Source organism: Clupea harengus, chromosome 22 (assembly GCF_900700415.2).
Source record: "Clupea harengus chromosome 22, Ch_v2.0.2, whole genome shotgun sequence".
Classification (NCBI taxonomy): Eukaryota; Metazoa; Chordata; class Actinopteri; order Clupeiformes; family Clupeidae; genus Clupea; species Clupea harengus.
The window spans coordinates 5393933-5407059 of NC_045173.1; the positions used below are offsets into that span (position 1 = coordinate 5393933).

The 13127-nt window shown below is 41.5% G+C and overlaps 2 protein-coding genes across 5 annotated transcripts in view; both read right to left on the reverse strand.

Annotated features, from left to right (window-relative positions):
* The window catches only part of ank2a (ankyrin 2a, neuronal), an 82774-nt gene that overhangs the window by 14912 nt on the left and 54735 nt on the right, over positions 1–13127 (reverse strand). The gene's annotated exons all lie outside the window — the stretch shown is intronic.
* On the reverse strand, positions 2123–7386 carry LOC116218516. Its single transcript, XM_031560506.2, has 2 exons — positions 5038–7386; positions 2123–4314 (listed from the first exon to the last, which is right to left on the reverse strand). Exons 1-2 carry the CDS (start codon positions 7030–7032, stop codon positions 2527–2529), a joined length of 3783 nt encoding a protein of 1260 aa, XP_031416366.1. The 5' UTR covers positions 7033–7386; the 3' UTR covers positions 2123–2526.

The following is a 13127-nucleotide window of genomic DNA, read 5'->3' on the forward strand; positions in this document are numbered from 1 at the left end:
TTTGGATTTGATCACTACACTCATCTGTCTCATCCCTTTCTGTTGTTCTTTCTGTGTCAAGTATTCGTTCAAAAATCCCCGCCTTAGTACAGAGATGTTCTCCTTTAAAAGGTGGGTCATACATATGGGACATCAGCTTGCATGGTACGGTTTCGTATACCAATCTAAACTTTTTGGGAAATGAAATGTCAGCAGAGACTGCCCCAACACTTTCCAAGGCCATGATTTTTACTGGTGGCCCCATTTGACTCTCAAGAGATTTTGATCCCGGCCCCCTCTTTAAGGAAGTATCATATGGCTCTCCTGAGTTTGGAAAGTTTTTACAAATCACAAAGCCTGCAGCATCTGGAGATATAGGATGATGGCTACTTTCATCTATGATTGAATCAGGAGATTGTGGCCTACCCTCATCATAATCCCAAGAAAAGCAGGACTCATTATCGGATAATGTTGGTACGGGTGATGGGCCCAGATCACTTTTAACTGCTCCTGTCAACATGTTCTGAGGCAAATAGTTAGCATATTGAGGAATAGGAGAGTCGGGAGAGAGAGGTCTAAACTCCAATGACGTATGAGAACCTGGTGAGGATGGTCTCAGCTCTTTCAACCAATGCTCCAGGAAAGACAGCTTGTAGTCAGACTCTGAGGATAGAGAATCAGGTGACAGCGGTCGTAGTGCCATCACACATTCACCAACCACATTTTTGAATGCCTCATCTGATCCTGATAGAGGGGACTCTGGTCTCACCTCATATGGCACTTGTTCATAGTTCCAGTTGGTATCAAAGTACTCTATGTCTGATGTTGCTGAGTGAGGAGATGCAGATCTGTTCCACTGAATGGCAGGCACTGTAGACATATTAAACTGAGGTACAGGGGAGTCAGGAGTAAGGGCTCTAGTGAAGGAATTAGACTCAGATGAAGGCCTGTCCTCAAGGAAGAAGTCTTCCAGATAATACTCTTCGCTCTCACAGTCTGATATTGCAGAAATGGGAGATAAGCTTTGGATACCAGTGGAGTGCATAGAGATAGTCAATGGAATTTCATACTGTGGAACTGGAGAGTCAGGGGAGAGCGGCCTGTATTCATCGAGTGATGAAATAGATTCAGGAGAGAAGGCTCTCACTTCTTCAAGCCACTTTGAGAAAAATAAGCAGTAGTCTGTTTCAGATATCAGTGACTCCGGTGTCAATGGTCTATATTTAGTCAAATATTTACTGGTGGTTTCATCATCTAAAATGACTGATTCTGGTGAATCGGGTCTGTCCTCGTCAAACAACTCTGCCAGACAGAGGTCAGAGTACTCAACATCTGACGCTAGAGATACGGGAGATGATGATCGTTTACCTGTGAAGTTTAACAGTTCAAATGTCTGGCAGCCATATTCAGGAATAGGTGAATCAGGAGACAGAGGTCTACATGCATCTGGTGAATATGATGAATCTGGAGACCACGTTCTGTCTTCATTGAACAACTCATTCAGACACAACTCAGAATACTCAATGTCTAGGATTGGTGATGTAGGAGAGGATGATCTACTTCCTGTGTAGATTGACGTCTCAAATTTAGCATGACCAAAGTCAGGAATAGGTGAATCAGGAGACAGAAGTCTACCTTCATCACATAAACACAATGGTTCAGGTGAATCTATTCTCCCTTCTTGGAACAATTCCTCAAGATAAAGGTCAGAGTATTCAATATCTGATGCTAAAGATACGGGAGATGATGATCTGCTAGTTGAACATATCAGCTGGTCACATGTAGAATGAATATATTCAGGAATAGGGGATTCAGGAGACATGGGCCTTCTCTCTGTGAAAAAATCTAAATACAGCTCTTCCTCTGTGTTTTCTGATGTTAGAGATGCCGGTGATGTGCTCCTGAGATGTGTGGAGTGAGTTATACTAACCGCCAAAGGACATTTGTACTGAGGGACAGGTGAGTCGGGTGAGAGGGCCCTGAACTCATTCAATTCAGCCAAAGATTCAGGTGAAGGTGGCCTAAACCACTGACACCACTCCAGGAAATCCTCAGCATAATCTTCAGATGCACTTAAGGAGTCTGGAGAAAGAGATCGATTTTCAGATTCATAGTCTGGAGGCTGTGACTGAGGTGAATCTGGTCTGGTCTCGCTGAATAGTTCCTCAATACCAAGTTCAGAGTATTCAATCTCTGATGATACAGATTCAGGAGGGGAAGATGGGTATTCATCAAATGATAACATATAAGTTTCCAGAAAGTTTTCGTACTGTGGAACTGGAGAATCTACAGAGAGCGGTCTGCTCTCATCAACTGATGTAAAGGATTCTGGTGATGATGGTCGGATATCTACAAATAAATCTTCTACAGATAAGAGGGCTCCATCACTATCTGAAATTACCGATTGACATGATGGTGATCTGTAGACAGAAGATGATTTAGAAAGTAAGGACTCAGAATCAGATGTAAAAGCATATTGCTTTCCTAGTTGTCCAGACTCCGAGGACTGCAATGGCAAAGTGGAGATAAGTTCATCATGACGACAAATCATATTCCGGACTTTAAGCTTGACAACTGTACTGACAGCACTTCTGGTATCATTTTACTTGTAAAGTCACTAGAAGTTTCAGCAACAACAATAGTAGCCTGAACTTCCTCACTCATTTGGATTTGATCACTACACTCATCTGTCTCATCCCTTTCTGTTGTTCTTTCTGTGTCAAGTATTCGTTCAAAAATCCCCGCCTTAGTACAGAGATGTTCTCCTTTAAAAGGTGGGTCATACATATGGGACATCAGCTTGCATGGTACGGTTTCGTATACCAATCTAAACTTTTTGGGAAATGAAATGTCAGCAGAGACTGCCCCAACACTTTCCAAGGCCATGATTTTTACTGGTGGCCCCATTTGACTCTCAAGAGATTTTGATCCCGGCCCCCTCTTTAAGGAAGTATCATATGGCTCTCCTGAGTTTGGAAAGTTTTTACAAATCACAAAGCCTGCAGCATCTGGAGATATAGGATGATGGCTACTTTCATCTATGATTGAATCAGGAGATTGTGGCCTACCCTCATCATAATCCCAAGAAAAGCAGGACTCATTATCGGATAATGTTGGTACGGGTGATGGGCCCAGATCACTTTTAACTGCTCCTGTCAACATGTTCTGAGGCAAATAGTTAGCATATTGAGGAATAGGAGAGTCGGGAGAGAGAGGTCTAAACTCCAATGACGTATGAGAACCTGGTGAGGATGGTCTCAGCTCTTTCAACCAATGCTCCAGGAAAGACAGCTTGTAGTCAGACTCTGAGGATAGAGAATCAGGTGACAGCGGTCGTAGTGCCATCACACATTCACCAACCACATTTTTGAATGCCTCATCTGATCCTGATAGAGGGGACTCTGGTCTCACCTCATATGGCACTTGTTCATAGTTCCAGTTGGTATCAAAGTACTCTATGTCTGATGTTGCTGAGTGAGGAGATGCAGATCTGTTCCACTGAATGGCAGGCACTGTAGACATATTAAATTGAGGTACAGGGGAGTCAGGAGTAAGGGCTCTAGTGAAGGAATTAGACTCAGATGAAGGCCTGTCCTCAAGGAAGAAGTCTTCCAGATAATACTCTTCGCTCTCACTGTCTGATATTGCAGAAATGGGAGATAAGCTTTGGATACCAGTGGAGTGCATTGAGATAGTCAATGGAATTTCATACTGTGGAACTGGAGAGTCAGGGGAGAGCGGCCTGTATTCATCGAGTGATGAAATAGATTCAGGAGAGAAGGCTCTCACTTCTTCAAGCCACTTTGAGAAAAATAAGCAGTAGTCTGTTTCAGATATCAGTGACTCCGGTGTCAATGGTCTATATTTAGTCAAATATTTACTGGTGGTTTCATCATCTAAAATGACTGATTCTGGTGAATCGGGTCTGTCCTCGTCAAACAACTCTGCCAGACAGAGGTCAGAGTACTCAACATCTGACGCTAGAGATACGGGAGATGATGATCGTTTACCTGTGAAGTTTAACAGTTCAAATGTCTGGCAGCCATATTCAGGAATAGGTGAATCAGGAGACAGAGGTCTACATGCATCTGGTGAATATGATGAATCTGGACACCACGTTCTGTCTTCATTGAACAACTCATTCAGACACAACTCAGAATACTCAATGTCTAGGATTGGTGATGTAGGAGAGGATGATCTACTTCCTGTGTAGATTGACGTCTCAAATTTCACATTACCATAGTCAGGAATAGGTGAATCAGGTGAGAGGAATCTACCTTCATCACATAAACACAATGGTTCCGGTGAATCTATTCTCCCTTCTTGGAACAATTCCTCAAGATAAAGATCAGAGTATTCAATATCTGACGCTAAAGATACGGGAGATGATGATCGTTTACCTGTGAAGTTCAACTGCTCAAATGTATGGCAGCCATATTCAGGAATAGGGGAATCAGGAGACAGGGGTGTATATTCATCTAATGATGTAAAGGCTTCTGGTGAGGACGTTCTTTCTTCCTCTAACCATTCAAGGAAAGATAATGAATAGTCATTTTCAGATGTGAGGGAGTCTGGTGATATTGGTCTATGCTCACTCAGGCCTCTCACAGTCCCGTTGGTGTTTATTTCTGATTCCAGTGACTCTGGTCTGTCTTCACTGAACAACTCTTCAAAACACATTTCAGAGTATTCATTATCAGATACTAGAGATATGGGAGATGATGTTCTATTACTTCCATAGACAAACTGCTCAAGTATTGGGCAAACAAACGTAGGAATAGGTGAATCAGGAGACAGAGGTCTACATGTATCTGGTGAATATGATGAATCTGGAGACCACAATCTGTCTTCATTGAACAACTCATTCAGACACAACTCAGAATATTCAATGTCTAGGATTGATGATGTGGGAGAGGATGATCTACTTCGTGTGTAGATTGACGTCTCAAATTTAGCATGACCAAAGTCAGGAATAGGTGAATCAGGAGACAGAAGTCTACCTTCATCACATAAACACAATGGTTCAGGTGAATCTATTCTCCCTTCTTGGAACAATTCCTCAAGATAAAGGTCAGAGTATTCAATATCTGATGCTAAAGATACGGGAGATGATGATCTGCTAGTTGAACATATCAGCTGGTCACATGTAGAATGAATATATTCAGGAATAGGGGATTCAGGAGACATGGGCCTTCTCTCTGTGAAAAAATCTAAATACAGCTCTTCCTCTGTGTTTTCTGATGTTAGAGATGCCGGTGATGTGCTCCTGAGATGTGCGGAGTGAGTTATACTAACCGCCAAAGGACATTTGTACTGAGGGACAGGTGAGTCGGGTGAGAGGGCCCTGAACTCATTCAATTCAGCCAAAGATTCAGGTGAAGGTGGCCTAAACAATTGACACCACTCCAGAAATTCCTCAGCATAATCTTCAGATGCACTTAAGGAGTCTGGAGAAAGAGATCGATTTTCAGATTCATAGTCTGGAGGCTGTGACTGAGGTGAATCTGGTCTGGTCTCGCTGAATAGTTCCTCAATACCAAGTTCAGAGTATTCAATCTCTGATGATACAGATTCAGGAGGGGAAGATGGGTATTCATTAAATGATAACATATAAGTGTCCAGAAAGTTTTCGTACTGTGGAACTGGAGAATCCACAGAGAGCGGTCTGCTCTCATCAACTGATGTAAAGGATTCTGGGGATGATGGTCGGATATCTACAAATAAATCTTCTACAGATAAGAGGGCTCCATCACTATCTGAAATTACCGATTGACATGATGGTGATCTGTAGACAGAAGATGATTTAGAAAGTAAGGACTCAGAATCAGATGTAAAAGCATATTGCTTTCCTAGTTGTCCAGACTCCGAGGACTGCAATGGCAAAGTGGAGATAAGTTCATCATGACGACAAATCATTATTTCGGACTTTAAGCTTGACAACTGTACTGACAGCACTTCTGGTATCATTTTACTTGTAAAGTCACTAGAAGTTTCAGCAACAACAATAGTAGCCTGAACTTCCTCACTCATTTGGATTTGATCACTACACTCATCTGTCTCATCTCTTTCTGTTGTTCTTTCTGTGTCAAGTATTCGTTCAAAAATTCCCGCCTTAGTACAGAGATGTTCTCCTTTAAAAGGTGGGTCATACATATGGGACATCAGCTTGCATGGTACGGTTTCGTATACCAATCTAAACTTTTTGGGAAATGAAATGTCAGCAGAGACTGCCCCAACACTTTCCAAGGCCATGATTTTTACTGGTGGCCCCATTTGACTCTCAAGAGATTTTGATCCCGGCCCCCTCTTTAAGGAAGTATCATATGGCTCTCTTGAGTTTGGAAAGTTTTTACGAATCACAAAGCCTGCAGCATCTGGAGATATAGGATGACGGCTACTTTCATCTATGATTGAATCAGGAGATTGTGGCCTACCCTCATCATAATCCCAAGAAAAGCAGGACTCATTATCGGATAATGTTGGTACGGGTGATGGGCCCAGATCACTTTTAACTGCTCCTGTCAACATGTTCTGAGGCAAATAGTTAGCATATTGAGGAATAGGAGAGTCGGGAGAGAGAGGTCTAAACTCCAATGACGTATGAGAACCTGGTGAGGATGGTCTCAGCTCTTTCAACCAATGCTCCAGGAAAGACAGCTTGTAGTCAGACTCTGAGGATAGAGAATCAGGTGACAGCGGTCGTAGTGCCATCACACATTCACCAACCACATTTTTGAATGCCTCATCTGATCCTGATAGAGGGGACTCTGGTCTCACCTCATATGGCACTTGTTCATAGTTCCAGTTGGTATCAAAGTACTCTATGTCTGATGTTGCTGAGTGAGGAGATGCAGATCTGTTCCACTGAATGGCAGGCACTGTAGACATATTAAACTGAGGTACAGGGGAGTCAGGAGTAAGGGCTCTAGTGAAGGAATTAGACTCAGATGAAGGCCTGTCCTCAAGGAAGAAGTCTTCCAGATAATACTCTTCGCTCTCACTGTCTGATATTGCAGAAATGGGAGATAAGCTTTGGATACCAGTGGAGTGCATTGAGATAGTCAATGGAATTTCATACTGTGGAACTGGAGAGTCAGGGGAGAGCAGCCTGTATTCATCGAGTGATGAAATAGATTCAGGAGAGAAGGCTCTCACTTCTTCAAGCCACTTTGAGAAAAATAAGCAGTAGTCTGTTTCAGATATCAGTGACTCCGGTGTCAATGGTCTATATTTAGTCAAATATTTACTGGTGGTTTCATCATCTAAAATGACTGATTCTGGTGAATCGGGTCTGTCCTCGTCAAACAACTCTGCCAGACAGAGGTCAGAGTACTCAACATCTGACGCTAGAGATACGGGAGATGATGACTGTTTACCTGTGAAGTTTAACTGTTCAAATGTCTGGCAGCCATATTCAGGAATAGGTGAATCAGGAGACAGAGGTCTACATGCATCTGGTGAATATGATGAATCTGGAGACCACGTTCTGCCTTCATTGAACAACTCATTCAGACACAACTCAGAATACTCAATGTCTAGGATTGGTGATGTGGGAGAGGATGATCTACTTTCTGTGTAGATGAACGTCTCAAATTTAGCATGACCATAGTCAGGAATAGGTGAATCAGGAGACAGAAGTCTACCTTCATCACATAAACACAATGGTTCCGGTGAATCTATTCTCCCTTCTTGGAACAATTCCTCAAGATAAAGATCAGAGTATTCAATATCTGACGCTAAAGATACGGGAGATGATGATCGTTTACCTGTGAAGTTTAACTGTTCAAATGTATGGCAGCCATATTCAGGAATAGGGGAATCAGGAGACAGGGGTGTATATTCATCTAATGATGTAAAGGCTTCTGGTGAGGACGTTCTTTCTTCCTCTAACCATTCAAGGAAAGATAAGGAATAGTCATTTTCAGATGTGAGGGAGTCTGGTGATATTGGTCTATGCTCACTCAGGCCTCTCACAGTCCCGTTGGTGTTTATTTCTGATTCCGGTGACTCTGGTCTGTCTTCACTGAACAACTCTTCAAAACACATTTCAGAGTATTCATTATCAGATACTAGAGATATGGGAGATGATGTTCTATTACTTCCATAGACAAACTGCTCAAATATTGGGCAAACAAACGCAGGAATAGGTGAATCAGGAGACAGAGGTCTACATTTATCTGGTGAATATGATGAATCTGGAGACCACGATCTGTCTTCATTGAACAACTCATTCAGACAAAACTCAGAATACTCAATGTCTAGGATTGGTGATGTGGGAGAGGATGATCTACTTCCTGTGTAGATTGACATCTCAAATGTATCATGACCATAGTCAGGAATAGGTGAATCAGGAGACAGAAGTCTACCTGATTCACATAAACATAATGGTTCCGGTGAATCTATTCTCCCTTCTTGGAATAATTCCTCAAGATAAAGGTCAGAGTATTCAATATCTGACGCTAAAAATATGGGAGATGATGATCGTTTACCTGTGAAGTTTATCTGTTCAAATGTATGGCAGCCATATTCAGGAATAGGTGAATCAGGAGACAGAGGTCTACCTTCATCACATAAACATAATGGTTCCGGTGAATCTATTCTCCCTTCTTGGAATAATTCCTCAAGATAGAGGTCAGAGTATTCAATATCTGATGCTAAAGATAAGGGAGATGATGATCTGCTAGTTGAACATATCAGCTGGTCACATGTAGAATGAATATATTCAGGAATAGGTGAATCAGGAGACAGAGGTCTACATGCATCTGGTGAATATGATGAATCTGGAGACCACGTTCTGTCTTCATTGAACAACTCATTCGGACATAACTCAGAATACTCAATATCTAGGATTGGTGATGTGGGAGAGGATGATCTACTTCCTGTGTAGATGAACGTCTCAAATTTAGCATGACCATAGTCAGGAATAGGTGAATCAGGAGACAGAAGTCTACCTTCATCACATAAACATAATGGTTCCGGTGAATCTATTCTCCCTTCTTGGAACAATTCCTCAAGATCAAGGTCAGAGTATTCAATATCTGATGCTAAAGATACGGGAGATGATGATCGTTTACCTGTGAAGTTCAACTGTTCAAATGTATGGCAGCCATATTCAGGAATAGGGGAATCAGGAGACAGGGGTGTATATTCATCTAATGATGTAAAGGCTTCTGGTGAGGACGTTCTTTCTTCCTCTAACCATTCAAGGAAAGATAAGGAATAGTCATTTTCAGATGTGAGGGAGTCTGGTGATATTGGTCTATGCTCACTCAGGCCTCTCACAGTCTCGTTGGTGTTTATTTCTGATTCCGGTGACTCTGGTCTGTCTTCACTGAACAACTCTTCAAAACACATTTCAGAGTATTCATTATCAGATACTAGAGATACGGGAGATGATGTTCTATTACTTCCATAGACAAATTGCTCAAATATTGGGCAAACAAACGCAGGAATAGGTGAATCAGGAGACAGAGGTCTACATGCATCTGGTGAATATGATGAATCTGGAGACCACGTTCTGTCTTCATTGAACAACTCATTCAGACACAACTCAGAATACTCAATGTCTAGGATTGGTGATGTGGGAGAGGATGATCTTCTTCCTGTGTAGATTGACGTTTCAAATTTAGCATGACCATAGTCAGGAATAGGTGAATCAGGAGACAGAAGTCTACCTTCATCACATAAACACAATGGTTCCGGTGAACATGATCTGAGTTCCTCAATCCATCTCTCTAGTTCATACACTGAATAGTCATCACAAGAAGACAACGATTCTGGTGATAGAGGTCTGTTTGCAAGCTCTTTGGAGAATTCTTTTTGCCTACTGTCAATGGGAGAATATATGTCTTGAGTATCTGAATCAGGAGAGAGAAATCGGTCCTTGTCTCCACACAAGTCATGTGAAAGAGTGCTGTGGATTTTGGAATAAATCTGCCCTGATTCATTATTTTCACATTGTGATGCTGCTGACTGGGGTGGTAGGACCATTTCTTCACTGAAATATTTTTCTATTTCTCTACCTGCTTCGTTACATAATGCACTTTTCGAGTTTGAGCATTGTGTTGAGTGTACTGTGGTAACTGGGGTAGCTTGTACTGACCAGTCTGATTCATTACCTATATCCAGCTGTATGATTTTAGTTTCATAATGCTTTGTGTCCTCCGATGTCAATGGTCTATATTCAGTCACATCTTTACTGGTGGTTTCATCATCTAAAATGACTGATTCTGGTGAATCTGGTCTGTCCTTGACAAACAACTCTGACAGACAGAGGTCAGAGTACTCAACATCTGACGCTAGAGATACGGGAGATGATGATCGTTTACCTGTGAAGTTTAACTGTTCAAATGTATAGCAGCCATATTCAGGAATAGGTGAATCAGGAGACAGAGGTCTACCTTCATCACATAAACATAATGGTTCTGGTGAATCTATTCTCCCTTCTTGGAATAATCCCTCAAGATAGAGATCAGAGTATTCAATATCTGATGCTAAAGATATGGGAGATGATGATCTGCTAGTTGAACATATCAGCTGGTCACATGTAGAATGAATATATTCAGGAATAGGTGAATCAGGAGACAGAGGTCTACATGCATCTGGTGAATATGATGAATCTGGAGACCACGTTCTGTCTTCATTGAACAACTCATTCGGACATAACTCAGAATACTCAATGTCTAGGATTGGTGATGTGGGAGAGGATGATCTACTTCCTGTGTAGATTGACATCTCAAATGTATCATGACCATAGTCAGGAATAGGTGAATCAGGAGACAGAAGTCTACCTTCATCACATAAACACAATGGTTCCGGTGAATCTATTCTCCCTTCTTGAAACAATTCCTCAAGATAAAGGTCAGAGTATTCAATATCTGACTCTAAAGATACGGGAGATGATGATCGTTTACCTGTGAAGTTTAACTGTTCAAATGTATGGCAGCCATATTCAGGAATAGGGGAATCAGGAGACAGGGCTGTATATTCATCTATTGATGTAAAGGCTTCTGGTGAGGATGTTCTTTCTTCCTCTAGCCACTCAAGGAAAGTTAAGGAATAGTCATTTTCAGATGTGAGGGAGTCTGGTGATATTGGTCTATGCTCACTCAGGCCTCTCACAGTCTCGTTGGTGTTTATTTCTGATTCCGGTGACTCTGGTCTGTCTTCACTGAACAACTCTTCAAAACACATTTCAGAGTATTCATTATCAGATACTAGAGATATGGGAGATGATGTTCTATTACTTCCATAGACAAACTGCTCAAATATTGGGCAAACAAACGCAGGAATAGGTGAATCAGGAGACAGAGGTCTACATTTATCTGGTGAATATGATGAATCTGGAGACCACGATCTGTCTTCATTGAACAACTCATTCAGACAAAACTCAGAATACTCAATGTCTAGGATTGGTGATGTGGGAGAGGATGATCTACTTCCTGTGTAGATTGACATCTCAAATGTATCATGACCATAGTCAGGAATAGGTGAATCAGGAGACAGAAGTCTACCTGATTCACATAAACATAATGGTTCCGGTGAATCTATTCTCCCTTCTTGGAATAATTCCTCAAGATAAAGGTCAGAGTATTCAATATCTGACGCTAAAAATATGGGAGATGATGATCGTTTACCTGTGAAGTTTATCTGTTCAAATGTATGGCAGCCATATTCAGGAATAGGTGAATCAGGAGACAGAGGTCTACCTTCATCACATAAACATAATGGTTCCGGTGAATCTATTCTCCCTTCTTGGAATAATTCCTCAAGATAGAGGTCAGAGTATTCAATATCTGATGCTAAAGATAAGGGAGATGATGATCTGCTAGTTGAACATATCAGCTGGTCACATGTAGAATGAATATATTCAGGAATAGGTGAATCAGGAGACAGAGGTCTCCATGCATCTGGTGAATATGATGAATCTGGAGACCACATTCTGTCTTCATTGAACAACTCATTCGGACATAACTCAGAATACTCAATATCTAGGATTGGTGATGTGGGAGAGGATGATCTACTTCCTGTGTAGATGAACGTCTCAAATTTAGCATGACCATAGTCAGGAATAGGTGAATCAGGAGACAGAAGTCTACCTTCATCACATAAACACAATGGTTCCGGTGAACATGATCTGAGTTCCTCAATCCATCTCTCTAGTTCATACACTGAATAGTCATCACAAGAAGACAACGATTCTGGTGATAGAGGTCTGTTTGCAAGCTCTTTGGAGAATTCTTTTTGCCTACTGTCAATGGGAGAATATATGTCTTGAGTATGTGAATCAGGAGAGAGAAATCGGTCCTTGTCTCCACACAAGTCATGTGAAAGAGTGCTGTGGATTTTGGAATAAATCTGCCCTGATTCATTATTTTCACATTGTGATGCTGCTGACTGGGGTGGTAGGACCATTTCTTCACTGAAATATTTTTCTATTTCTCTACCTGCTTCGTTACATAATGCACTTTTCGAGTTTGAGCATTGTGTTGAGTGTACTGTGGTAACTGGGGTAGCTTGTACTGACCAGTCTGATTCATTACCTATATCCAGCTGTATGATTTTAGTTTTATAATGTTTTGTTTCCTCCGGTGTCAATGGTCTATATTCAGTCACATCTTTACTGGTGGTTTCATCATCTAAAATGACTGATTCTGGTGAATCTGGTCTGTCCTCGTCAAACAACTCTGACAGACAGAGGTCAGAGTACTCAACATCTGACGCTAGAGATACGGGAGATGATGATCGTTTACCTGTGAAGTTTAACTGTTCAAATGTATAGCAGCCATATTCAGGAATAGGTGAATCAGGAGACAGAGGTCTACCTTCATCACATAAACATAATGGTTCTGGTGAATCTATTCTCCCTTCTTGGAATAATCCCTCAAGATAGAGATCAGAGTATTCAATATCTGATGCTAAAGATATGGGAGATGATGATCTGCTAGTTGAACATATCAGCTGGTCACATGTAGAATGAATATATTCAGGAATAGGTGAATCAGGAGACAGAGGTCTACATGCATCTGGTGAATATGATGAATCTGGAGACCACGTTCTGTCTTCATTGAACAACTCATTCGACATAACTCAGAATACTCAATGTCTAGGATTGGTGATGTGGGAGAGGATGATCTACTTCCTGTGTA